At 43.2% G+C, this 27,794-nt stretch overlaps 1 protein-coding gene across 1 annotated transcript in view; it reads left to right on the forward strand.

Annotated features, from left to right (window-relative positions):
• Positions 1–27,455, forward strand: part of emilin1a (elastin microfibril interfacer 1a) — a 29,770-nt gene extending 2,315 nt beyond the window's left edge. Inside the window, exons 2-12 of the mRNA XM_085381453.1 lie at positions 15,556–15,672; positions 17,506–17,672; positions 17,998–18,097; positions 18,283–18,391; positions 18,475–18,645; positions 20,723–21,997; positions 22,509–22,923; positions 23,170–23,286; positions 24,049–24,066; positions 24,166–24,300; positions 24,399–27,455. Coding sequence (XP_085237579.1) covers positions 15,556–15,672; positions 17,506–17,672; positions 17,998–18,097; positions 18,283–18,391; positions 18,475–18,645; positions 20,723–21,997; positions 22,509–22,923; positions 23,170–23,286; positions 24,049–24,066; positions 24,166–24,300; positions 24,399–24,718 — 2,944 coding nt within the window. The 3' untranslated portion in view covers positions 24,719–27,455. The remainder of the gene's footprint in view (positions 1–15,555; positions 15,673–17,505; positions 17,673–17,997; positions 18,098–18,282; positions 18,392–18,474; positions 18,646–20,722; positions 21,998–22,508; positions 22,924–23,169; positions 23,287–24,048; positions 24,067–24,165; positions 24,301–24,398) is intronic.
• The last annotated feature ends 339 nt before the right edge of the window (positions 27,456–27,794 follow it).

Below are 27,794 nucleotides of genomic sequence, written 5' to 3' on the forward strand. Positions count from 1 at the left end.
GCTGTCTGTGACGAAAAGCAGCTGTTCACGTGTGCATTCAAGTTGAGCTGTAACCACAGACAGGAGGACACAAGATGGAGATGGAGAACGAGTTGATTGGTCGAGTGGAAGCAAGAGATAGGAAGCTAAAAGAAAAAAAATCAGACGGAGACAAGTAGGCATAAAACGTTCTCTGTCTCTGCAGGAGTAGAAAAAGTGGTATAAAAGGCTATCTGGAGTGAGACCAAGCAAGCGGGCATGGCAAAAGAGAGTGAAAGAGTGACAACAAGGCAGGGAGGGGAGACAAGACAAGAAAAAAGACAGACTGACAGGGGCAGAGGGGGGGCTTTGCTTCTTAAAAGGCTTCCTTTTGCTGCAACCAGCAGGCTATGAAGGAGTCACCATGGTTGGCCTGTGATGGACACACACATACGCACACACAAAGTGACGTATCAGGAAGAAGAATGTATTGGCCCATGACGGTGCAGTTTGCCCCTCTGACATCTGTTTGAACTCAAGTGATCTGTTTTGACAGATGTGTGAAGTATTCCAAAAGCGGCAAAGGCTTTGGTATGAACTGGAGACATCCAGCAGAGGTTTGATTGCGGGATCAGGAGGACCCAGAGCTTTCTGACACATCTCCTGCCAAAATCTCCAAGCTGCAGATATTGACTGAGGAAGAGCGGAGGAGATGTTGGAGATGGATGCAGGTGGACTGCAGACCTGTTTTGGCTCGTTGGTAGTTTGATGGACGAGGCATTAGATCACCACTGGAGGGTAGCAAGGAGCAGAACATGCTTACTGTCACCGTCTGTTAGTTATCACACTTAGGTTCCCTTATACATGGGTCACAAAGGGAGACAAATGCACTGTACACTTATTCAGACACTGGAGTAATCTGGAGCAAAATGAAATGAATGTGTAACTTTGTTGTACCTCCCTGTGCAGCAAATGGCTTTGGAATAAGTCGGTCGCCTCTCTCCGTACTCAAAAGTCTAAACTTTTTATTTTGGTGTCCTCAAACATGACACTGAGAACAAAAGTCTTGAATGCGGAGCCCTGATGGTTTTTGGTACTTACTCCTGTGGCTGAACTGAAACGTCAGTCGTAAACACCGAGATTTGCTGTCAGTCCTTCATAACTGAATGACAAAGGCTTCTTTGTTCTGGGCCTAAGGTTTAAGGATCCACTGAAAAATGAATCAAATGTGAAATTTCCAAAAGCTTCTTGACCAAAAGTTACCGGCAGAACCACAAGACTCTGTTTCACTTTCTAACCTTCTCATTGTGGTTTTCTGTTTAGAACGCTCTTCTTCTGTTTAAGGAATTATTAAGGAAACAGGAGCAGATTCGGATTGTTCAGCAATGTGGGAGCTGCTGTCCACAACTTAGCTTGTCTTAATTGCGTCTGAGCAAGCATCCGTTCATTAAGCATCGCAGAAGTTTAAAGGCAGCGTTCGGTGGTTCTAGTCCTCTTTATTTAACATCAATGCATGCAAAACCTAACTGACCACATCTGCATAAATCTACAGGGAACTAATCCTTAGATTCAACTAAGCATTAGCCCAAAATATCATGTTCACAACTGTTGTTCACCCACATGTGATCCAACACTTTGTGCTCTTCGTTTATAAATTATAAACACCTCATAAAGTGCTCCCTCAGCCGATCTTAATGCACGGTGAGACTAAACAATGAGGGGGTTGAATTTCTCACACACTCAAGTGCTTAAGTTTGGCTGTGTGGATGGTAATGCCTGCCAGCTGATACAGGCTGAATGATCTCAGCATTCGTGGTAGCTTTTTTTTCTTTTAGGACCACCGTGGAGTTCAAATTTGTGGTTTTGAGTGAAATGTCTCAACAACTTTTGGATGACTTGCGATGAAATTCCAAGCAGAAATTGATGTCGCTCTCAGGGTAAAAAGTAAACAGTGTTGTTAAAGAGATGTTTGCATATGAATGTGCAGAATCAGGGGGCATGGGTGCAGGAAGCTTTCACGTTTCTGTCGTAGTCCAAGAATTGTCGACCTGTAACATTTGAGTGAGTTTGTCTGTATGCGGGCAAACGGTCTGTGTGGCTGAAATCCAATCTCAAAATCACCAACTGTAGGCCTACTCAGATATTATTGCTTTGTATCACTTTATCAAAGCTGATAAGCATCCATAGTGTGAATGGACAATGATCTGTACACAGACTAAGAACCGGGCTGATGTGTTGGTTATCTTTATTTAAACCTGGTGGCTGACACCCACAACACAAGACAACACTGACTGTTGTCAGATACTGAACCCCAAATTGCTCTGAAGTGTTGTGAATGTGCATAAATCTCGGTGGTTACGTGAACGTAACATGTTGTTTGAATGCTCAAGTAGATTTTTAGGCCGTTTACCAATATGAAGCACTTTGGGGCAACCGTTGACAGTTTAAATTGAAGACTGTGTTAAATATCATCTCATGTAAGCAGCAGCTAAGAAGCTCCAATGAGCTTTCTAGTTTTAGCATGTTACTATGGTAACATCTGCTAATTTGCACTAAGCATGGCTATTACTTTAACTCTTGTTGCAACAGAATTGAAGAACATAATTATTTGATTTGTCTGACTGGCACAGAAGTGATTAGCATGTCCTCTATTTGTCTTTTTGGCACGTGTTTGATCAGCTCCAGCTCATCTCTGTCAGTGTAATATTTCCCTAACAATCACCCATCTATATGACACATCTACCCACAAAATTACTCAGAAGTGAGGGGCGTAAACTTCATTGTAAATTTAATAGGACTGCACAGTTAGAACATGTTTAACGCTGCACTATGCAGCCGGTGGATCAGGCTGTTTGTCTCCTATTGAACCAAAACTTGGAACGCGCTCAAATTCACTTTATCCGTATTTTCTGCTTCCTGTTAATTAGGTCAGTATAAAAAACATCTCCTTAAATATGCTAATGCCATGTGGGAACAGGGATGCTCTCCAGGCACAGCCTTTGTAACCTAATTACCATAGTTTCAGCGCGCATCACATATGAGGAAGCCGTCCTTTGTTTACATAAACCTACAGAAAGTTATAAAGACTGGGATTTCTTCCCATCACATCCCCCCACACAGCTCAACAGCTGAGACTATGAGCCTCGACTCGGGTCACGGATGCCATGACAGGACATTTGTACTACAAACAGCTTGGAGAGCTTTACCTTGCTATTCTGGGCAACTGTGATTTTAAGGCTTTGAGCACTTATGCTCTAAATGCGCACGCTTCCATAAATGGCTAAAATTCAAGTGGGTCACCAAAAATCCCCCGCAGACCTCCGAATGCTGATGTGTCTTAGCAATAATATTAAAGCAAATGGCAGAATCCTAGACATTCTCAGTATATCTTGGTGACCGTCAGGCTAAACAATCAGAGAGAAGTTTACATAGTCACGCACGTCCTGGTGTGCGTGCCAGTAAAACGTGTGCAGAGCCTGGAAATATGCGTGCGCCTGCCTTTTCTGTACGTTAGCCTCTCCAAATGGGATCGCTCAAGCATGAGTGAGTGCACTCGAGTCATCCGTGGCGATCCGTGTGCCTTTCACTGTGTGTACAAGGACTTCATAGGGACGCTCGACCTCCGGTTCACAGTTCAAATGCTAGCCTACCCCTTTCAACCCACTCATTCAGGTTGCTGTCGAGGCCTCTCCTTGAAGATAAGTGAAAGATTCCTCAACAATAGACGCCGCCAAAGGATTTCTTTGTTTAAGCATTAAACCTCAGCCCACTCTTTTCTTTCTTTCACTCCCTCTTCCGCCCACTCATTCGATGCGAATATTCTACTTTACCCGCACGTTCTCTGTGCAGGTCCCATGCAGTGATGCTGCTGAATATAATGAACCTGGAATGCGTGGGTAGAGATGTCAGATCACAACTTCCTGCTTGGCTGTGAAGTTTCTGTCTGCTGTTTTACAGGGAGCTGAAATTTATTGGGCATTAAAGCAAGGTTCAGGCAGGTGTAAGACTGTCACTCACGCTGAGTTATAGCTCTGTATATAAAGACAAGACGCATACGTTCAAAGATTCCCTGCTCTGTGTCTGCCAGAGAGCTAATGAAGGCATAGTTTGCATGTTTGTGACTGTGGGAGACTGACGACGTGGATGTGAGGATGTGAAGCCAGCATTCAAGGCCAATCGTTTGGTTACTTTCTTGCATTGCAAGGCGCGGCTTTCCCGTTTCGTTAACTTAAATCTGCTATAATCATTAACCTTCTGGTAACAATGACTCACATTACTGTTTACAAGAGAACACTTGTTCATAGCTACAAACTCTAAGCAATTTCCTGGTTCATCCTTAGAAATCAGCAACATCTTAAGGCGGCAAGGCAGCAGGTATGTCTTATCATGTTAAAGTAACTTTATACTCACCTTCACTTTACTCACCTTTACTCTACTTTTTAGCCCCTTTCAGTATTTTGTTTTGGTTTTGTGGTCTGTAGCTTTAGTGTTTTAAGTGAAATTGAATTCAGCTTTCCACAAAAGTCAAAGTTAATTTGTGATTTAACAGCTGGTAGCTTTGAACCCAGGCCCGACTTTACTGTGCCACCACATGAGTTATGAGCTAATCCCCGATAAATGGGTGTTTAAAAAAAGTTGCTAGAGAAAATCTTGGACATTTTTTTTAGTTTTTGAAATGAAGTAAAAAACCTGTCCCGCCTTTCTCATGCAGATGCTGATTTTCTGCAGTACGTCCGGCAGGTCGACAGGTGATGGAAATTACTGTAGATGCTGTGAGTTTCTCAATCCCAGAACATTTCCAGTGTGCCATCGCTAATCTCTTTATTACAGCTGTCAATAAAAACTAATCGGCTCATCACATGACCTCCTGCCTCGAAAAAGAAAAAGCCAGACAATACTGTTTGTGCAATGAACACCTCCAAAGAGCTCCATTTGTACGTCCTCTTATCTGACAGAAGTCTCTGTTACTGCTGATGGTTCAAAGCTGTGAGAACAAAGTTACACTTGTAAATGTGACAGTGTCTGAGGGAAGGAGCGGCTCAGGAAATACTGATACAAATGTGTGGATTTAAAGGGTTTTTAGCGCTATGATAAAAAAAAGGTTACACAATGCAATTTAATAAATGGATGTGGATTTTTGAAATGCCTTCTCTGTGTGTCCATTTGGATTACTTCCACATGACCCCAGCCTCAGTCACACCTTCTTCTGTAATTACCTGAACCAGTTTGTCCACTTCCACTTGAACTCTTTCCACTTGCACTGGCACAAGGAAAGCGTCTACAGACTCAGCCTACATAGTGAGTTTCAACTACAGTTCAGCAGGTTTAACAATGTTTGGTTGCACAGCACAATAGATGTTTGAATATGGATTGAATATCATTGTACTTTAGCTTTACATTTCTGGCTCTATCTACTACTGTCAGACAAGCATCCTGAAAATACACAATGTAGCCATAAACATCCTGAAGCATGTGCAGGAACTGCTCTGCACATGTGCAGTATTATACTGTGGAGCTGATATAGTAAAGGAAACGTTGCTGAATGGCCCCTGATGGGAGGCAATAGTACAGACCCATACATGGAGACCTGTGCATTTCAAACACGAGCGCTTTAATTCTCAGTTGCCTGTAATAACTCAGATTTTTAGCTTTTTAGCTTTACAAACTTCTCCAAAGTCCAAATGTCTTAATGTCATTTACTCTTAGACATGTTTAGAGTTTCAGTCGGTGAGTTATCTAACGGGATGTGAGTATTCGGAAACAATCCAAGTTTTTTTAATGCTTTATTAGTTTATCGAAGCAAAGAAAGGAAAGCTTTCTCATCATTAAAATGCATTAACAGCAGTAAAGCGTAAATTATGTTTATTGTAAGCAAACTGTAGAAAAAGGATTCAATACTGGCAACAGCTGTGCACTTTAATTTGGGAGTACAGCAGCGTACTGGGATTCATGTGAATACAATCCAACTGGTACAATTTTGGCAAGTGACACACTTTTTTTGTAGCTCTGCCTCTGTATGCCATCACGCTGGATCAATCGGTCAGCTTCAGTAAGTGTAGACTAGGGCTGTGCGATATGACCATATCCCGATATCAGACATCTGTCTTCCCGATAACGATATAAATCACAAAAATGTAACATTTTCTGTAAATTCTGTGAATCTCGGGCAGCTCGACTTGAAGTGTTTCCAGCTGGGCGTCGTGTAGCTGGAGTCGAGTGTTTTAACCGATGCATGCAACGACACATTTTTAGACACAAGTTGTAACGGCCGCCGTTTCCTTTCAAGGTCTGAGTCTAAGGTTTATTTTTTAGCACCTGACGGCTCTTTTTTGTTTCTCATCCATAAACTCTCTGCATACTCTTTCACATGATTCAGTTTATTTTGAAAAGTCTCAACAGGATCTTAAGCTTTATTGTGAAAGGTTTACTTTAAGAAATTAATGTAGCCACTACAGTGACCATCAAACGATGAAACAATATTAATATAAACAGTTTATTTTACGACACCACGAAACCAACGATAGCGTGATAGGACACGATAAATGTTTTTATATCGTTATATCGAACAGCCCTCGTGTAGACCTTCAGCTCTGATTCAAGGACATTAACAAAACTAATGCATGAGCTGTTTATGACAGCGGGACTGTGACCAGCATTTTAGGTTTATTTACTGTTTTTGATTCCTCATGATTTATTAGAGTAATTGGTAAGTTCTAGTGTATTATTAGTATGTCTTAGTTTCATCCATGCTCCCTTGTTCATGTGTTGCTTCCTGTTTCTATCTTCCTCTCCTTGTGTATCGTTCTGTCTATTGTGCGTTTCATGTCTGCGTGTTCCATGTCCCGTCGTCAAGCCTGTGTTGTCACAGTCTACGTCTTTCCATGTTTCCTGTTTTGTCTGAAAGTCTTGTGTTTCCATGTTCGGTGTGTTTAGTTTTGCTTCCCCTGTGGCGTCGTGTTCACTTGTATCAGCTGTGTTTCCAGGTGTTTCCACTTCCCTTGTTACCCTTCTGTGCATGTGTCCTCTGTGTTCCTCTCTTCATTGTTGGGTCGTCTGTTTACTTCACGTCGGGTCGCAGAGTCTTGCTTTCTACTCTTCGTGTTCGTGTTCTTGGCAGGTTTAGTTTACTTCATGTTCAAAGTTTTGCATGCTGCTGTTCAGTTTACATGTTATGTCTCACGTCTTAGTCGTCATAGTAAGTTTAGCTGCTCCCAGTTTAGTTTCTAGTTTAGTTTTGCCCCAGTTCGCCTCGCCTTTGTTTGGTGGTTTTTTACTATCAGCCAAATAAACGGCTTTTTGTTAAACCTTCATTTTCTCTCTCCTGTGTCTGCTTCTGCGTCCACTCCGCAAACACCCCGACTGTGACAGTTTATCAACTACAGCCATTTTTACACAAAGCCAGTTTTTTTCAGTAGCTCAAAAGTAAGTGGACGACTGACCGACAAGCTCTTTTATGTCCAGGCGAAACCTGCTACTGTATTTTTCTAATGGTAAATGAAGCAGATCCTGGAGGTCTGGAGCTGATTCTGAGTGTTGAACTTGGTATGTTTTGGTGGTACTGTCCACTCAAGCTCTCAGTACGAGGTTGAAGGAGATGTCAGTGCAAGTGAACATGCCCATCATTAAATCCAAAATAATCCCATGAGTGTAATAGCAAAAACTTAAGGAGCGATCAAATCGACAATCTTTAGTTGGTTACGAAAAACAAGTTCATAGTTGTGAACCGCTGGTTACACCCAGGAACAGGAAGCACAGGCTGGCCTTCACGGAAAAGAGCCAACACAGTTTGGACAAAACACAACTTTTTGGAAAGACGAAACAAACGAAATGTAGCAGATAGAAGGAAGAGAAAAATATAGTTGGAGGAAATGTTCTACACTTCACTCACTGACTTTCAACCAAATATTAAAACCATTCCTTCTATTTAAAATTCTGTTAGTTTGTCCAATTACTTTCGACCATCTGAAAATGGGGCACTATGTATAAAAACATCTGCCAATGCTGAACAGTTAATGGAGCAATTTTGTTAAACGGCCTGAAATAACGCTGACAGTTGGCTCTTCAATCACATCCTGCTTGTATGATTTAAAGTCCCCCATCGTGCTGGTCAGAGGCAAAACTACAAAAACGTGTCACTGTCCAAACACCGGCACTGTGAAATCCAAAGCAAGTATTTTAGTATCCATACGTCACGGTCTTGACGGTGTGTCCACGGAGGAACACGTGTTCCTGCCGTGTTATGTTCTGAGCAGTGATTTTAATGATGATGTTCACAATAGTAATGTGTGTTTGTGAAGAATGAGCAGGTGACACTCAGGTTTGCGTCTACCTTTGTGCGTGTGCTAGTGCTTGTTTAGGAATGCACAGCTGAGTGTGCGTGCAATTGTGTTTCACACTTATGGGCAAAGATGCCAAGTCTAGTTAGTGCACTTTCATCTGAGTGATTTCTCTGCAGCCGTTTGGATTATTGGGACTTTATTGGATTACGGCTGAGAAAGCCTAACTTCATGCTGATTAGCCAGAGAGGAGAAAACGGGTTTGCTGAAACGTTTCAGATGTGTCATCTATGCAGCACAGAGCCTGAAAACTTCAACAAATCCAGCAAAGTCTGCTTTTGGGACAGACATGCACTCAATGAGCTTTGCGCTTAGACTTCGTCATCATCTGACAAATATAAAGACGGCTGTCATCCCATGATGGAAAGACTGGAAAATGAGCCCACAGTGAGGGCGGTGTGTACACTAAGTGTTTGAAAGCTGCCAGATCGAGGCAGTTCTGGATGTATATGGATACGAATGCGTGTTTGCACATCTGTGTCTGCTCAGAAGTGAAAAAATGATCGATGGTTACGTTTATTTATATGAGACGTTCTGTTCTCTGTCAGAGAAAATCGGGCGGGGTGTTGCCAGCTCTAAGCTTTATCTGCTGTCAGTGAGCGGCAGCGCTGTCCCACTGAATCCCTGTGACGAAAACAAGTCAGCTAAAGTGCGAGAACAGGAGGATGAGCGGTGACGATTAACCACGGCTGTGTGACTTGAAACGCTCTCTTTTTACTCTTGCTTTGATGAACATGTTCCATTCCCATTTCTCAGTCATTTTAAGTAGAAGAGAGCAAGACCAGCGGTAACCCAGCAAACCACCACGAAGCATAATGCAGTGCAACCGACCACCAGACCGAGTTTTACAAAGACATTAAACACAATGTAACTGAGGAAAATGTAATATATTAAAAACAGCAATGCACAGCTAGTGGAACAAATCACACGAGTGTCTGTGCTGCATCTGTGGAAGCATATAGAGGCAGCTCCAGTGCTGTTTGGACGCATGGGCGCTGGGTGATTTCAGCCAAATATCATTCAGTGGTGCCGACTCCAGGCTGAAAGCTAGAAACCACTTCACATCAGTGTGAGGCAACGTGATATGCTGTAAACGGACCAAATAAGCCACAAGTTTCTGCGCACGGCCTTTAACTGCCATCAATATTTCATGTGTTTTTCCCATAACCCCTCCACTCAAACTCCATGTCTTATTGGTGAAAAGAGAAACAACCATCACATGTATTATTAGCCTTTTACATGAAGGACCACGAACAGTGAAAACTCCTCTTTCAGTCTAAAGATGTTTAACTACACATTTAATCCTTGAGATGTGTCAATATGAGATAAAGAAGTAAAATCTCAACAGCACGTCTGAGTTTTTCTGCTTGCTGTGGTACCCTCTGTCTGAAACATGCTGTTAGATGTTAGATGCCTTACTGATCGATCTAACCCGCCACAGGATGAGACAAAGATCGGAGGTCAGAGCAGCTGTTGGGTTATTTCAGGTTGAATCAACATCTGCACAGTTATTTTCTATGGGATCAACTCGATTGACACGCAGATACAAAAGCTTCACAGACAGACACTAAAGATCTAAATAATTAACAAATACTTTTTGTGTTCACTGAAACAAAATGTATTATCCTCATGAAATTTCTCACCCTTCAGCTGACATCAAGCATCGAGTCAGCAGGAAACTATAGTTATGATCCACAGAGCTCACTTTCATTAAGCCACTGCTCTACCAAAACAGTGCGCAGGAACACTATAAATAATAATTCAACATCATAGCACACATCAGAGGGAACGTTAGGACGCTCCCTTCAGCCAATCCGAAAAGATGTTAATGAGGGGGAATCACAGGCGGATTTAACAGATGTAACCACTGTTTTTGACCCACTCATACATGTCAGTGATAATCTGTCATCACATTAAGTAAACCGTGGCTGTAGAGTGAGTGGTTTACACATGCACCTAACAGAAGACAGAACAGACACAGGTCAGTTTGTGGCTGCGTGAGGAGGGAAGCTGTGAAAACAAAACTAACAACAGCCTAATCGGTCACGTAGAGCCATGAACGTCTATGAACATCTATTATTGTGGACAGAAAACATAAAGAAGTCCCATTTAAAAAAGAGAGTAACAAATCTTACAGGCTGTTTCCATTTTAAATGAAACTTTAATCCCTGTGTGCTTTAACTTTTCTACTCTCAACAGAAGTTGTTGAAAAGCCTTTTTGTAAGTGTACAGTGAAAAGTAACAGTAACTACTTTAAAGCTCGGGGCGCTGAGCGGGCGGCCACGTGCCGTACGGCTGAGAGCATCCATCCTTTACCGCATGTCTTCCCCTCGCTCTGCCCCCGCCCTCCTGTCCTTTCTTCACTGTTGGACTGACGTCATGAATTTAAACCAAAATGTTGTCTGAGGTGCTTCTTTAACCATCACCTGGACCTCTTTGCTTTCTGCAAGAGAAAATTATGCTCAACGGTTGTTTTTAACTGTTTTTATTGATTATAATTAAATGAAGTGGATGCTGCTCCACATCGAAAGGAGCCAGCTGAGGCCGTTCGGGCATCTGACAAGGATGCCCCCTGGGCGCCTCCTGGGTGAGGTGTTCCAGGCATGTCCCACCGGGAGGAGGCCCCGGGGCAGACCCAGGACACGCTGGAGAGATTATATCTCTCGGCTGGCCTGGGAACACCTTGGTATTCCCCCGGATAAGCTGGAGGAGGTGGCTGGGGAGAGGGAGGTCTGGGCCTCTTTGCTTAGGCTGCTGCCCCCGCGACCCGGCCCCGGACAAAGCGGATGAAGTGGATGTCTCAGATTCGCGACCTTGGCATATGTTACGGAGCTGATGGGCTCAGCGTTCGTATGTAACGCACAGGCTTTGGCACCGCGATCAGGTTGATGGGGTATTTGCAAATGTCCTGACCCAGCAAAGTTTCCCGAAGCAGATACAGTTTTTTCTCCAGAACTTTGGGAAAACCTTTTGGGAAAAAGCTCCAACAATAAGTAAAGTTTTTGAAAATTGACATGTTTAAGGTGTGGATGTGGTTGATTCCATCCATCTGTAGCATATGTTATGTTTCAGATCAACAAACATTAACAGCAGTCTGACAACTAATTAGTTCACTTTCCCATGAAGAGAGGTAATAGGTCATGGGGGTCAGAACATGATAAACTCTTCTTGTCAATGAAACAAGCTCTGGAATGAGGAGGGGGACAGTTTACGGGGTGAGAACGAAGGCTACAGGAGGAGGAAAAAAGGAAAGGAGACGAGTAGCAGATAATAAACAGAGATGGACAGAGAGGCGCTCGGGTGCCAAAACCTGTGTGAGACTGAACAAGACGGTAACAGAGAGAAAAGTGACAGACGTGAAGACTGACAGACAGACGGATGAAAGGACGAGACAGAAGAGGGACTGAAGCTGCTGACTGACTTCCCAGGATGAAGGAGCTCCTTGTGTTCTCCAAATTTTATCCATAAAACACTTCATAGTTCTGCGTAGATGACTCTGGGAGTGACACTAATTGGCCGTAATGACCACTGGAGAAATAGCCGCAGATGGGGATTGTGGGTAATATGAAAATGATGATAGAAAGTGACTGAAGGACGTCTGTGTCTCAAATCTATCTGCAGCCGTTATCAAGAGAGACATCAGAGGGTCAAGGGCGATAAGGCAGACGAGGACAAACGGAGTAGCCTGCAGACTGTGGGAGTGTGTGGGAGCGTCGTGCTATGAAAGCATGTTTATGGGGACGTTTTTTTGCTGTTTTAACAAATGTTTGACCGTCCACTTCATGGGAATTATTTTAGGATTAATATTTGAGTTGGCGTGAAAAGTATGGATTAAGTTAAAACCTGAACCTAGCATTAGAAAGCTGCTATAATGAGCATTATTTTATCAACATTGGATTTAATTTAGTGTGAAAAGTTCTTTTCAGTTAAGCAGCCAGTGTTATTTGAGCCACAGCGGGCAGCTGTTTCCACTGAAGTCACTGGCAAACAAAGTTAGCCACCAGCTCTTAGGAGCTGCAGTATTATTTTACTATTTTACTTATTTATTTACTTTTAACCTTTTATATTGTGTATATTGTCTATTTTGTTACTTAACTGTCTGTTTATTTTAATCTCTGTGTACAGCGCTTTGTGACGGCCTGTCTATGAAGAGCGCTTAATAAATAAACTTTACTTACTTACAGTCCCCTCAGGGCTCAGTGAAGGAGGGGAAGTACATGACGCGAGTGAATACTTCACCGGGAAACATAACTCTAGATGCATGCTGCTGTTGATCTGTGATTTTGCTCTTTGCAGCCACTTTATGCTTGGTGTTGTGGTTTTCCATGTGTGTACTGTAGGATCAATGAACATCGTGCTTCCTTGAACAGGTGGGAATCGGTGGTTCAGAGGGTTGATCAGAGGGCTACCCTGTCAGCAGTGACACGTGTGTGCACCATATATAGTACACCTTGTTAGTATTAGGTCAGATTGGTCTAAGGAGCTTGGAAAGAAAAGCGTCTGGACTTCTTTAAGTTGCTTGAAGATGTTTCACCTTCAGTTTGAACTTCTAAGGAGCTTTCCAAGCTCCTTATACTCCGATGATGACTGAGAACCTTCACAGACATTAGGTCAGATTCCCTTTAGCGTTCAGAACTACTTTCATTCTCGATGCTATAGATTCAATCAAGTGCTGTAAAGATTCATTGAAGATTCATGTCTATATTGACATGACAGCATCACACAGTTGCTGAGATCCATGATGTGAATGTCTTCTTGCACCAAAGGTGACCCAGTAGGATTGGGATCCAGTGACTGTGGGATTTGAGTGCAGTGAACTCATGAAACCAGTTTGAGATGATTGTACCTCTGTTACATGGTCCATTTTCCTGCTGGAAGCAGCCATTAGGAGATGGGTAGGTGTGGTCATAATTGGATGGTTGTTTAAATGAGGCTTAGTTCGTAGTAAGCGGCCCAAAGTGGCATCAAACGCAGTTTTATCACCAGCAGCCTGACGCATTAATAGAAGGAAGGATGGATCCATGCTTTCATGGTTTTTACACCAAATTTGGACTCTGTTTGAATGTTGCAGCAGAAATGCAGACTCATCAGACCAGGCAATGGTTTTCAAATCTTCTTTTTAATGAGCCTGTGCCAGCTGTAGTCTGAGGATCCTGTTCTTAGCTGATAGCAGTGTTCCTTTCTATCAGCTTGAAGTAGTCTGGACACTCTCTCTGACATTAACATTTGATCACAGAAAAATCAGAAAAAGTGTTCATGTGCGATAATCCCAATCAAACCTGTCTGGTTTAGCAGTTTAGCAGTTTAGCAGGTCATGTTGACCATGTCTACGCACCTAAGTGCACTGAGTTGCTGTAGGCTCAAATACAGTGAAACAACCAGAGAGAACACCATGTGGACAGTGAGGTTACTATCATAAACTAACTTCAGCTTTTTGTGTGATTCTTGTGTGAAGTCCACTAAGTAACCCAGTATTAGCACAACCAGCTTGTAGCTTTGGAACATCAAAGTTAACAAAGACAGGAAATATAGTTATGTTTGGAAAAACTGGAAACTGATGTTGCTGATATTTGTTTGCTTAGACGAAGCGACCTGCATCCCCGGGTTAACATTATGTGCTTAACTAGGCTAAACGTTTTCTTACTCTTATATTTTGTTATATATTCTTCCTGTTAAAAGGGAGTTTTTCCTTCCCACTGTTGCCGAAGTGCTTGCTCATAGGGGGTCATATCCCACATAGCAGTCAGGTCTGGCCCGGATCTGGTGTCAAGCTGACACTGCTGGCTGGCTTCTGGCATAGTAAGTGGTATGTCATCCAGATACGAGCCAGGTGTAGATGGCACTGTCTATGTGATGGCATGCCATATCTGGGCCGATTATGGTTTGGGTTATGTGGCCCAGGCTCATAGAAAACAGGTCTGGCCCAGCATCAAGCTGGCACTTCTGAGTGACTGGTGTCATGGCAGAGTGTGTGTCAACCAGATGTGGGCCAGGTCTGGCAATGATGACACTGTTTATTTTCCTATTTTAGGTAGAAGACCCAAATGTCATGTTGCAATACTATACTGCTATGGTAGCTAATGTTTCAAACGCAGGTTTGACAGGTTTGTGAGTGTACACTTTATCCAAAACCCAGTGAGGTTTCACTCATGTTTGCCGCTGGGCGGCTGTAGCTCAGCAGGTAGAGCAGGTCACCTACTGATCGGAAGGTTAGTGGTTCGATCCCTGACTCCTCCAGGATGTCAAGAGTGTGAATGTGCATGAATGTAGTTAGGAAGCACTTAGCTTAGAGCGAGTGTGTGAATGCTGTATGGAGCACTTTGAGTAATCTGTGAGAGTAGAGAAGTGTTATATAAGAATCAGTCCATTCACTGTCTGAGCAGAGTTTCGTCATGTTACTTTTGCACTATTATGTTCCGGCACATGTAGTTATTACATGGGTCGATTAAGGTACACATTAGGCTGACATCTGTTCTGGGCCATCACAGGGCCAGCAGCGTGTCTGCTGCTGGCCCATGCGTGGGCCACCTTTGGCAAACCAAATCTGGGTCACCAAAGGGCCGTCATTCTTTGAGGTATGTGGGCCAGATCTGAAATGAATATTTCTTTTATTTTTATATTGTTATCTGTAAGGAAAAACGCAAACAGGCGCTTTCATACTTAAAGCACATTTACAGTGTATCTACCTTCATTGGTTTATGAAGGTATTGCTTCATTTTTTAAAACTGATGTAATGAACTGAAAACTGTTTGCAGAGAAAATCTAATTTACTTTTGCAGTTACTTTCCCTGGTTCACGACTTCTCAGATTTGTGGAAAGAGATCATGCATCTGACAGGCTTTTATAAATGTTATGCTGGGCATTTGTGAATAAATGTAACTCTGTGTTTACTGCAAAGAGATGCAGTATAAATACTGCAGTGAACTTGGTGTGTTGCAGTCATTGTTAAATTCATGTACTTATCATACATGATCTGACTTTTGCACCAATTTTCCTGGAGTGCAGCACAGAACAATAACTGCAAGTCTAAGGTCTGAGATATTAATCTACAAAAACTCCAAACAGTGGAGACTCACATTCAACGTGTGACCAGAGTTTTGATTGTCATTCCTTCCCTGTTTTCTGTGCCAGGGAACGTAGAGCAGAACTGGAGTGAGGGCGAGGTGCTATGTTTGTGTTAACGCCTGACTCGAAACTCTGAGCTAACCGATAGCCATCACACACTCATTCATCTGCCATTTCCTTTTCCCTGCTTCAATAGGAACTGGTGCGCTTATGTGGTGACGCGCACGGTTAGCTGCGTGATGGAGGATGGCGTGGAGACGTACATCAAGCCGGACTACCAGCGCTGTGCCTGGGGACAGTGTCCTCGAGTAGCGTGAGTATCTATGCCTCGTCTCCGTGTTTCCGGATTCTACCCCGAGTTTAGCCTTGCCGTCTTCAAAGCCGCAGGAGTCCTGCACCCTGTATCCATCATTTTGTTCTATTTCCTGTCTGTAGACTTCACTCAGCTCTCTCAATCTTTTGTCTCCCGGGCTTCAACCACGAGGTCAGGAGGGCGCCTGGTTGAAGCTGGGCTTCCACATGATTGCAGCTCCGTACTGGTCTCTGGGTAATCTCAGTGATAAAGTCTCTTTGGTGCAGACGGGTGAATATCTACTATTACAAGTAACGGAGCACATTTACTAGAGATAGGACTCGCTAAATGGGTTTTCCAGTCGTGGATGTAATACTTGGAGAAAACATTAATCGAGCATTGCTGATGTTTTCCCTCCTTTGAAGTTTTCACTGTGTTGTCTAACCCTGGCCTTGCCGCTTGATCCCGATGCCTGCCAGGGGCCTCAGTCTAAACCTGGGCTATGCTAAGAATGAAGCCAACAGGAGTTCCAGGCACCGCAGTCTCGTCTCCTACCCTGCAAAAACAATCTTCTCTTGCTCTCTGTTTCTTCCTTTTATGATTCTCTCACTTTCACTTGCTAACTCTGCCCAGCTCTTGCTCCCATTTCTTCGAGCCCTGTTTTGTTTTTCTTCTACGAGGACCTTTTTTCTCACGCTCACAGAAAAGGGAGCTGGAAGACGAAATCTTTTTTCTGTGTTACCTACAGTAAAGTCACGAAAGGAAAAAAACTTTTGCAGCCGCGGCTTGTTAACATGCCTGTGATGGTAAATCTTTATGGAGTGCTTTGGCCAATTTCTGGTCTATTTATTGCGTTAGGACTGCAAATAAGACCTCTTCAGAAGCAGAGCTGAGTGGCACATTAATGATACGACTCCAGCAAAGCTTTCCAAATAAAACATGCTTTTCTTTTTTTGCAAAGGAATGCTCTAAGAACGAGATTTTGTACTGGCTCAGTGCAGTTCCTTTGGAAAATGGGAATTTAAAGTCCCTGTAATCTCATTCATCATCAGTAGATGATTTGCTGTGATTTTCCTCACATATAATGACCTTTGCACATGAATATCAGTGTACAGCACAATGATGATGTCTCATGCAGGGTTTAGGGGCCGCTGCAGGTCTTTGACTTGGTTACATTGCAAATATTAAATCTTGCAGTGTCATCACCGGGAACAAGTTGGCTGCAGTTTTTGAAGGCAGAAACGTTTGGTGCTGTATTAGTGATCTGTGAGGCTGTACTCAGGCATGGCTGCACCTTGAAACCAAACACAGATGATAGCATGCTGACAGGCTAATACATGTATGCCTATAGATTTTTTTCTAAAATCTATCCTGACTTTTCTACACTCCATACAATGATACCAAAAAAAGAGTAATATAAAGCTAAATCTGGCCATAGAAAATGAAACAATTTTTGAGCCACCCCATATGGAAAAGATAAATATAAATCTTATAAAGTTTGTATCTGTCTTGTGTGAAACTTGTATGAAAAGAGAGTGAAAACAGATATAAGATCCTTAAAAATTATAAAAATGAAACTTGTATGTTTTGGATACTTCCTAAAAGAATATATGAAAGTACTGAGAAAGTGGCCACGTTCATGACTAAATCATATCAGCCTTATATGAGTCACTATATGAAGTAGGCCACATCTGATGCAAGTCTTTTATAAGTTTATTCTATTTCTCTTCCATATGGGACACTATAAAGACGACCAACACAAACTAAAAACAATCGAGATGAAAGGGTCACGGGGTCGGACGAGTGAAAACACCAATCTGGATGTCGTTTCACAAACTCCTTTTTCATCCTCAGCTATCGGACGTACAGGAGACCGAGATATAAAGTAGCTTACAAGATGGTGACAGAAATGGAGTGGAGGTGTTGCCATGGTTACTCCGGGGAGGACTGCCACAGTGGACCACAGGGGACACCTGAGACTGGTGTCGCGGACACAGGTGGTGGGCAGCGGGGAGGAGAAGGTGAAATTCCAAACAAATCATAAAATATTCTTTATCTTCTGAGTTTTGATACCTCAAGAATGAAAGAAGACGTGTGGCCTCTGATAAAGTAAAGGACGACTGCTTCAAATGGTCATAACATTAAAAAAAGAAGCTCAGGCTGCCGTATTATGCGCGTCACACGTACTGAACCTCAGTGAGCTGTGTGTTTCTGCAAAATGGTCCAAATCTGGAAACATGAAAACAGTCAGTATAAGTAGCTGACTGAAAAACATGTCGAGACATTTAGCAAATAGATTTACAGCATTAAGCAGCACATTTCACACCTTCCTTTCCTTTTGTCCAGGAGACACAGAGAAGATCAGACAGCTGGAGAACACCATTCATGGCCTGACCAAAGACCTCAGCAACATGCAGACCACCATCAATGGCATAAACCAGAGGCTGTACGTCACTGTTGTTTTTAACACACGTGCACGCTTTATTTCATGGACTGAGTTGAGTGTTAGTGAAACGCTGTTTAGTGGAAATAAAGAAACTAAAGTGTTGTTAGGGTCACGCATGGACGGCACACTTTCAATTCCTGTTTATTGCACTGGAGATATACCTCAAAACTGTTTCTATCTCGTAGGCACGGGCTGACTGGGGCCATTGTCCCTGCAGATTCAGCTCAACCACACATGAAGGAAACCATCAACAGCATCCAGACAAAGCTGGATCATCTCTATAACAGAACACAGGTAACTGCGGCTGTCCAGAAGTCTGCTGTTTGTGCACGCAAGCATGGATGATGCTCATTTCTGTGACTGTTGTGGTCGTTTAGGCACATGATCAGACGCTGCTCACGATCAACAACCACCTGGTGAATGGAGGAGGTAATGAACTGGATGGAGCAGACCGAGGAGGAGGTGGAGGTGACCAGCTGAACATCCTAAAGGAAGAGATACTGACAGAGCTGGAGAGGAGGGTGTCTCTGTCCTGCTCTTCCTGTCAGGTAAAGTCCAATATGTCCTCATTCATTATGTCATAATTATATCAATATGGCAACAATCACCATTATTTCCCCACCACCAATAAGACATGAAGGCGTACTTGTGGTTCGTTTACTAGCAGTTCGATGTTCATGCCTTTGCCCCTGTGGGAAGCGATTTCTTCTGCCCAAAGCAGTAAAAGATAATGGCCCCATGCTGCAGCATAAACCGCTGCACAAACAAACAGTAAAAAAGGATTACTGAAGAAAAAGATGAGAAAAGTGCAGCGACAATAAGGAAACAGTTTACCAGCTGCATTACGTTTTTTTGTTGGGATTCAACATAAATCAGATAAAGTGAGTTTTCATTTGCCTCGTGTGCTGTCATGGCTCCCTGTGGGCGTCGACACATAAAGGGCCCCACACTTGCGCCCACCATAGCACAAAGCCACTCCTTTGTTTGTCCCAGGTGCTCCTGCATTGTCAGATCTTCACTCTGAGCACATATGACCTAAAATGCTGCATACAAAGCGTCGTAGCAGGGCGATTGTCTTAGTACACTGGGCAGCTTCTACAATGACACCTACACCTGTTGCGTAAACTAGAGGACGTTATATCGTCTTGCGTCTGTCGCCGTATGTACACTCTGCTCTTATTGGCACTCAGCGAATGTATTTACCTCAAAAATGAGAAAAGTTTAGCCTGAGCGCTTTACATCATCAGCAGGTTTTTTGCCCATGGTCTCCATGTCACTGTTAGTCACTTCCTGTGTGGAAGCTTCGGACACTTTTGGCTAGCTGTCAGCCCAACCACCCCGTGCTGACTGATACTTGATTTATATAGCACCTGTTTCAAAACAAGGCTATAAAGCCTTTCGCACAATAGAAAAATAGGTGGAATGACGAAGGTTTGTAAATATACTTTTTTATTCAGTATGACACGAAAAGAGTAAATGAGCCCATAAACCAAGCAGGAAAGTGTTTACAGAGGCACAAAGTCATTGACCCACAGGCCTACGTCAGTCTTTTTATAGCCACAGCTGTCGCCACCTGTTGGTCTTCAGATAGAATGCAGGTTTAAGGCACTAACGCATTAGCTTAGCCTCACTTTCTACTGTCTGTGTTTTTGCCAGCTGTGATCTCAGTCAGTAGGACAGGGGTGGGCAACTCCAGGCCTCGAGTGCCGGTGTCCTGCAGGCTTTGGATCTCACCCTGGGTTAACACACCTGAATCAAATGATTAGTTCATTACCAGGCCTCTGGAGAACTTCAAGAAATGCTGAGGAGTCATTTAGCCCTTTAAATCAGCTGTGATGGGTCATGGACACATCTAAAACCTCCAGGACATCGGCCCTCGAGGCCTGGAGTTGCCTACCCCTGCAGTAGGATATGATTACACATCCACCTGCAGCTTAGCTGGATGTGCAAATCTGCTGATGGTGAGTTTGTTAGCAGATGACATCATTTAAGAAAAAAGCTAGTTACAGGATCCAGTCTGGGATTGGATGAAGTAAACAAACATGGTTGCTCAAGACAAAAATATTTATCTTTACTATAGCCTCAGATTGCACTGTATACATAATATATGTAAAAATTCTTTGCAATATTACACAACGAGTGATATTTACAGGGAAACAATATTGAATCAGAACGTCCTTCCTTTTAACGGAGCGCTGTAACCTTTGATAAGAAGATGAAAGAGGGGTTTGGTCGTGGAAACCCCACCTCCACCATCCCATACTTGATTTCCTGGCCTGTGTTAAGTAAACAGTGATCCATAAAACAATAAAAATAATAAAACATCAGCACAAACACTTTGTACCAGGGGCTTCGTGGGGTGACTCTCCAGGGCTACGCAGCTTTCCTGTTGGTGTGTAGATGGCTCAGTGCTTTTCTCCTATAGAGTGAAGTAATACAGATGGTATTAGTATAGAGATACAATCACTCCTGCTGAGAAGCAGAACAACAAAGCAAACCTACAGTTCAGGAAAATGTACCTTTGAAACCCTTAGAAATCACAAAAAAATCAAAGTTTCAAGGACGCTGAAAAAATATGAGCCTGACATCATGACGGTTATGTCTCGTATGTCTCGTTATCACCAGGTCGGCGTGGAGGACATGAGGCGCCAGCAGCAGCAGGACAGGGACCGGATCGCAGCCCTGGAAAAGAGGATCAGCTCCATAGACCAGCACTTGAGGCAAAGCTTGGAAATCTCTCGCAGCGAGACCGAGCGCTCACAGGCCTGCTGCAACACAGTCACCGAGCTGGGAAGGAGGCTGTCTGATGTCGAAGTCCGACTCACCTCCACTGCAAACAAGTGTGACGCTATTAAAGGGCGGCTGGATAAGGAGCTCGGGACGGGTGGAGGAAAGGGAAGAGTGACAGAGGACCGGTTGAACGGCAGGCTAAGAGAACTGGAAAAGAGGATGAATACCACAATGAGGAAGACGGAGCAGAGGTGTACTAACACCGGGAACAACATGAAAGAAACTGTGCAGAGAGATGTCACTCAGCTGCGAAACTCGGTCCTCGTTCAGCTCGATGACCACAGCTACAAGATCGGTAAAGTAGAGCTGGATGTGGCTGTTCTTGCAGACACGGTCAAGGACCACAGTCGACGTTTAAGCAAGCTGGAGAACATCACGACCTTCCTCGACAGACGGCTAACATCGACCACAGACATGTGCAGAGACACCTGCGGGCCGAACGCAAGAGACCGAACAAGTGATGAAACTGTGAAAACTTTAGAGTGGAGGGTTGTGGCCAACCAGGATGAGATCCAAAAGTTTAACACCAAGCTGAACAACCTGTCGGTGTCAGGAGACTCGCTGCTTGAGAGAGTGATTAACTTAACAACTGATGTGAAAAAGATAACAGCTGTGACCGGGAAGGATGGCGAGAACTTCAACAGGATCTTCACTGAAGTGGAAACTTTGGGCCGCGATTTTAAGGAGTGTTTGATATGCAGCACTGTAGAAAAGGACCTGCTCACATTTAAAAACTCCACCACGATCAGCCTCAACAGATGCCAGACGGCACTGACGGATCTGCGGAGAAAAGTCGACTCGGGAGAATCTGTCTGCTCTCAGGTTTGCTCCAACCTCCAGGAGGAGGTGGGACGACTCAGAGAGGACGTGGAGGAGTGCACGGTGCAGTGTAAAACCAACATAAATGATCTAAAGAAACGTCTGGAAGGTCACACTGTACATAGTGGAAAATTAGGAGGGGATCTGAAGTCTATCCAAGGAGAGCTGGCTGAGGTCATGGATACTTTTAGCTCCATTAATGACACTCTGAAGGGCCTGGGAAGGACTGTGCAGACACACGGGCACACGATAACAGATCTGACCCACATTAAGGACAATATCATCGTTGAGGTAAGAATATGTGATGCAGATAATAGCCTAGTTATGCACACATCTGTTTGACATGTGAACCTTTTAAAGCCACTAAAGGTTTTTTCTGCGTTGCATTGTGGAGTGGCTATAAAGTAAGCAATGAACCAAAACAAGGAGGCTATATCAGTGTGACTGTTGGTAGCTTGGATCAGCAGGCATAGCAGCGGAAACTGCCTGGAAAAACAGAAAGAGCAGTGTTGGGCGGGCTGCGCAGTTGTTCAGTTCAAATGCACTGCAAGTCAAGAAAACACCAGCAAACAGAAAATGATGCAAAAGCACACAAAAGAAAACAGAAGTTCAATAAAAAACAAGAGAAATTCATAAAAATTTCCAAATGCATCGTGGTTACCTTTGGAACTGTTTTCATAGAATATTTATACAGTTATGAAAATAGGATATTACAGATATTTGGGTTTTCTGACAGATGATGTGCTGACCGTAGGAGAATAAATTGTCTTTTCATAGTAGAACTTTCAACACTCTTTTCAAGGTGAACAACCTGCAAACGGTCGTGGCAGACCACGTCGCTGACTCAGACACTCGATTCAGCGATCTGGGCAGAGAGATCCAAATAATCAGGAGCAACCATGTGACTGAGATCGGGGAGTGCCGGAGGTCCAGTGACGGCCTAGATCGAAGGCTCTCCAACCTCGAAAAAGTGTCTGGGCGCTTCGACTCGGTTTCTGGAAAGCTGGAGGGCATCAAGGAGGGCTTGGACCGACACGTGTCTGGGCTGTGGACCTCTGTTAATGGACTCAATGTCACAGTTACTTCTCAAGGAAATGCTATTGAAAATATCCAGAACGTCCAGCTGCCTCACATCCACTCCAACATACACAGGCTGAACTCTTCAGTGGTCGACTTGGTCAGAGACTTCCACAGATTCAAAACACGGGACTTTAAGGGTGAGTCACAGAGGGCAGATGGCGTGGGATTTGAATGCTGGTCGAGAGATAGTTGCTCCCAACTGAAGGGAAGTACGTTTGGACTGAGGGAAAAATAGATGAAAGAAAGATTCCAGGCAGTTGTCATAAAATGATTTAAATGGTGCTCTCTGCCTAAAAGCTAAGTCCCACGAGTTCTCTTTAAGGATAGTGTTACTGGTACTGGAGTGTTTCCTGGCTGTCTCACCAAACATTGCACTCCTTCAGGTCCACCTGGTCCACCTGGGCTCCGAGGAGAGCAAGGGCCCCGGGGTCCGATGGGACCCGAAGGGAGGATAGGACCTCAGGGCAGAGATGGCGAACAGGGACCAATGGGACCCCCAGGTAAATACTGTAGGCCCAGTGTTGGAACCAGAGTAGTGATCATCTTAGGCCAAAAAGATGGAAGTTAAGCTTAATCAAGCTAGCTAAAGTTAGCTATGTTATTTAGGAATGTGCATTTGTACCGTTAGGATGTGACTCCTGGTAAAACCTTTCACCAAACAGAGGCTTCTTGAACAATCTGTTAACACCGCAGCAGCAAATCATTTTTATTTGGCTGATAATTGGCATTATTCTCAACTAGATGATCAAATTTAGGTAGTTTTCTCTGGGCTTATTTTTTATTTTTGTGTGTGTTTGTTTGTTTGTTTGTTTATATCTCTCTATGGACATACTGCAAATCGATTTCCCATTGGGGACAATAACGTTATCACCATTGAAATCTTAAATCATCACACCAACTAAAATGCAGTAGAATGTGATTTGCTCTAAATTTTCACTCAAAAAAACATAAACTATAGAACTATGAATTTCTAATGCGACCCAGCCATGGGACAAGGCACATGTGTGAGCCGTCTCCCACTGGGACACAAACTTCAGTACAGAAGAGTAAATTTAGGTCAGAGTAATGACGAATACCATAAATTGACTTCTGCTTCTTACTAGTTTGAATTTACTTTTTATATAAATAAACGTGTATTAACAGACGTATTTGGTGCATCTTTGATGTCTCTTCATTAACATGTTGCATATGTACAATATAAACATGAGGAATGGTATCGCTGGGTCTAACTCGCTGTTGTTGTCTTTCATCTTACTTTCCAGGTCTCAGAGGGGAACAGGGTATGTGGTGTTCTTATCAAACAGCAGATCAAAGTGCGACTAACTCTTTGATCTCGAATCCACGGTAACACCTGCTCTTTGTTTCTGCTCTATCATCAGGTCCTCCAGGCTCCGATGCCCACGTGCCACGCCTTTCCTTCTCTGCCGCCATGACCCGCCCGATGAGGAACACGGGAACCATAGTGTTCAATGAAGTCTTTGTCAATGAAAATAACGCCTACAATCCCAAAACAGGTGAGTTTCACTACAACGGACGTTTCAATAGTTTTAGGTTTTCTTTATTTCAACTTGGTGTCTGCAGTCAGTCATTATGACCTCGTCCTGTCCCTCAGGTTATTTCACAGCTCCTGTGCGTGGGAAGTACTTCTTCAGTGGCATCCTGACAGGCCACAAAAACATAAAGATCGAGGCAGTGCTGTCCAAGTCCAACACTGGTGTGGCCCGAGCAGACTCGGCCGGATATCAGCCTGAAGGCCTGGAGAAGCCCATGGCTGAGGCAAAGCACATCCCTGGAGCGTTAGCTGTCTTTAACATCATCCTACCCATGGAGGAAGGGGACACGGTCTGTATCGACCTTGTAACTGGGAAGCTGGCCTACTCCTCCGAACCTCTGACCATCTTCAGTGGGATGCTGCTCTACGAAACCATCTGATTGGATGTGTAAAAATCCTGAGCGTGAGAGCTTCTGATTTGTCCAAGAGACAGTGCCACTGAGAAATGCAGATTATTGGACTGGATCTATTCAGCAAGACAAAAGCTTATGTTTGACCTTCAGTGCCAGGAAGGATTTCAGAAGTCCTTTGTAACCACAGTCGTTTGTTCTGTGTTTCACAGCTTTAAGGAAAACTATTTTAGGCAAGAGCCATTGGTGTGTTTTTGTATCCTGAAGAAGCCACTGCACGGTTATCTAATAATGTCACATGTTTTCACTAATATTTTCATATATATCTACAACCAATCCCTCCCCCAAAATTAAATTTAAAAAAATTGGCACATCGTGTAAAATGGAAATAAAAACAGAACACAATGATTTGTGTCACAAATGTCATAAATCCACCTTTTTATTCACAGTCGAATACACAAAACATGTTTGTGACTCTTATCACTATATCCCTCATCTTTAAAAAGCTGGGAGTTAAGGAGACCAGATGCTGGACTTTTGGGAGAGGGTTGTTGTCCCGTTGGTGTCTGTTAGAGGATCCAAGCTGCTCAACAGTCCTGGCTCTTCTCTGTTGCACTGTAATAGATGCATTATGCAGCTTAGCATTGTCTAAGGCCTTCCCTGAAAAGATGTCTGGGTGGGAACTCGTTCTGATCTCCCACCTGTATGTATTTCATAGGTACTGATGCGCTTCCACACCATCAGAGAGGCAGGACTTGAGAGCTGCTGACAAGCCGAATGGTGCCTCTTCCCTTTTCTTTAGAGGACACGGCGTCCGTGTTTTCCAAAAAGAATTTCAAATTTCAGTTCTTCCAACCACAGTTTTCCACTTTGCCTCAGTCTATTTTAAATGAGCTTTGGCCCAGAGAAGTTTCTGGATCATGTTCGTGTATAGAGCTTTATCCTGCCTTTGTGGATGTCACGGCGGACTGTAGTCACAGACAATGGACCTTACAATTAGATGCAAAATGTTCCTCCAGCTGTTTCTTTTTAGTAACGTTAACTTTTCCAAACTTTTTTGAGATTTGCTGATGCAAACCAAGTCAAGAGCTAATGTTTTTTTCTCAAAATAATTTCAGCTTAAACTTGTAAAAATATGGATCCATAACATTTCAAAATCATTGCATTCTGTTGTTATTTTCATTTTACATGCCATTCCAACATTTTTGGAACTGGTTCAGGTAGTTTTTTTTCTACTTTTAGCTCCGTATTATGTCACTGAGAATGGATATCCCTTATATGGGCACCTTAGTTGTGTAGCCAATAGGAAGAAAGTTGGCTCAAAGTGGGGCGGGGGAGCTGAAATTGCTTCTTTCAGACAGAGGATGAACTACGGGGCTACGCCAAGGACCAGTGTAAGATAAAAAAAGGGTTATTTTTAACCAGGGATCCTTCAAAGCTACAAAGCTAAGCAGAGTTCAAGAATGAAAACATGGAGCTGGAAGGGAGCACCACCGGTGCCATTTAAAGAAAGGTTATCTTATAAAAAGATGATTAATGTGAGGGCTTTTTGTCCCTTATCCACCCACAGCATACCAAACGATCAGAGGTTATTACACACACTTCCTGAATTATTCCTTGGAGTTTCATTCTTACCACAAGTAAATTCCCAGAAATACAACGCAGAGTGCCAATTGTATTGGAAAAAATGCAGAGTGATGAAGTCCAAACCACTATCACTATTCTTTAGGAGGAAATGCGCAAATGAAGTCACTGATAGTTTGGTGGAGAAACCACAGGATTTTATAAATCATACAAAACAATAAGAGCATTATAGGACATTAGCTGTGCCCAGAAACACAAGAGGACGTGGAGGACTGCCAAGGGCAAGAACAGTTCTTCTAAAGGACGTTTGTGAGAGTTCAGATGGTGAAAGTTATGTCGCTGTTACTATCAGTCGATCTTACGCTGGAGTTTTTATGCAAAGCAAACAATAACAAATACAGAAGCTACACTTATCCTTATATCAAGTATACAAAGCCTATTTCTTTGATTGAACACACACATCCTGCCTTTGGTTGTCTGTTTTTCAACTGTGTATTTTGAAAGGTGTTGTACATATTTTTAAATGGCTTGCACACTTGTTTGCAGATTCATAATGCATTTTGTACATTATGGCTTAAGAGTGTATTTTCTCTTTTTTCGTATCATACACGTTTTCCTTTGCAAGGAGGACATGTTTGTCATCAACTCTAGTGTGGAAATATAAGTGTATGTGTCTAAGCATTGTGTAACCTTAACAGACTGTACATATTTTTATGATCTTTAAGAACTGCCACTTCACCTTGCATGGTACTGTATACGTTTTGTATGTTTTGCCACGTGTGCTACAAATACAGATACCCAGTGTTATACGGCTCATGTTATACGGCTCACGTCAACAGTATCGCTCTCATCTGGATTTGGTTTCTTTTATTAAATGAGCTGGTATGCATCAGGTTTTACACACTGCCCCGCCTGCTTTGGACTTCACTTATTTGATCTGGCACTTCTTTGGCCTTCACAAATACACACAGCTGGGCTGACTTTTGTTTCTGGCTCCTACTTCAAACCTCTATCATCTCCTCCCTCGACTTCAACAGGCTAATTTTAGCTTAAGACAAGACAAGGAGTCTGTTAAACTGTTTTTCTTTCATATGCTGCACTGCAGTGACCCCTAGTGTTCAGGATATTTACTCCAGCAGCTGTTAGGAAAAGCTTAACAGTCAAGATGCTCATTACTTATCAAAGAAAAGATATGTGCTCTTATTTGTGTTATGTTATAGCCTCATTCCAAAATGAAATTCTACACAAGTGAAAAACATTTTTGCTGGAAGTATATAAAATATATAATTACATATTACATGCCCATAATTACTCACAGACTTTGCTCGACATTGTGTTGAAGCACCTTTAGCAGCAATCACAGCCTAAAGTCTTTGAATATGATGCTACAAGCTAGCACTCTTGTTTTTGAGCAGTTTCTCTCATCCTTCTTTGGAGAACCACTCAAGCCCCACCAGGCTGCGTAGTCATTTTTGGCTCTCTGTTCAATCAGGTCCAAGTCTGGCCTCTGGCTGGACATTCA

The sequence above is a fragment of the Rhamphochromis longiceps genome, linkage group LG15 (assembly GCF_057381845.1).
Source record: "Rhamphochromis longiceps isolate RC_006_pf linkage group LG15, R_longiceps_female_GT1.1, whole genome shotgun sequence".
Classification (NCBI taxonomy): domain Eukaryota; kingdom Metazoa; phylum Chordata; class Actinopteri; order Cichliformes; family Cichlidae; genus Rhamphochromis; species Rhamphochromis longiceps.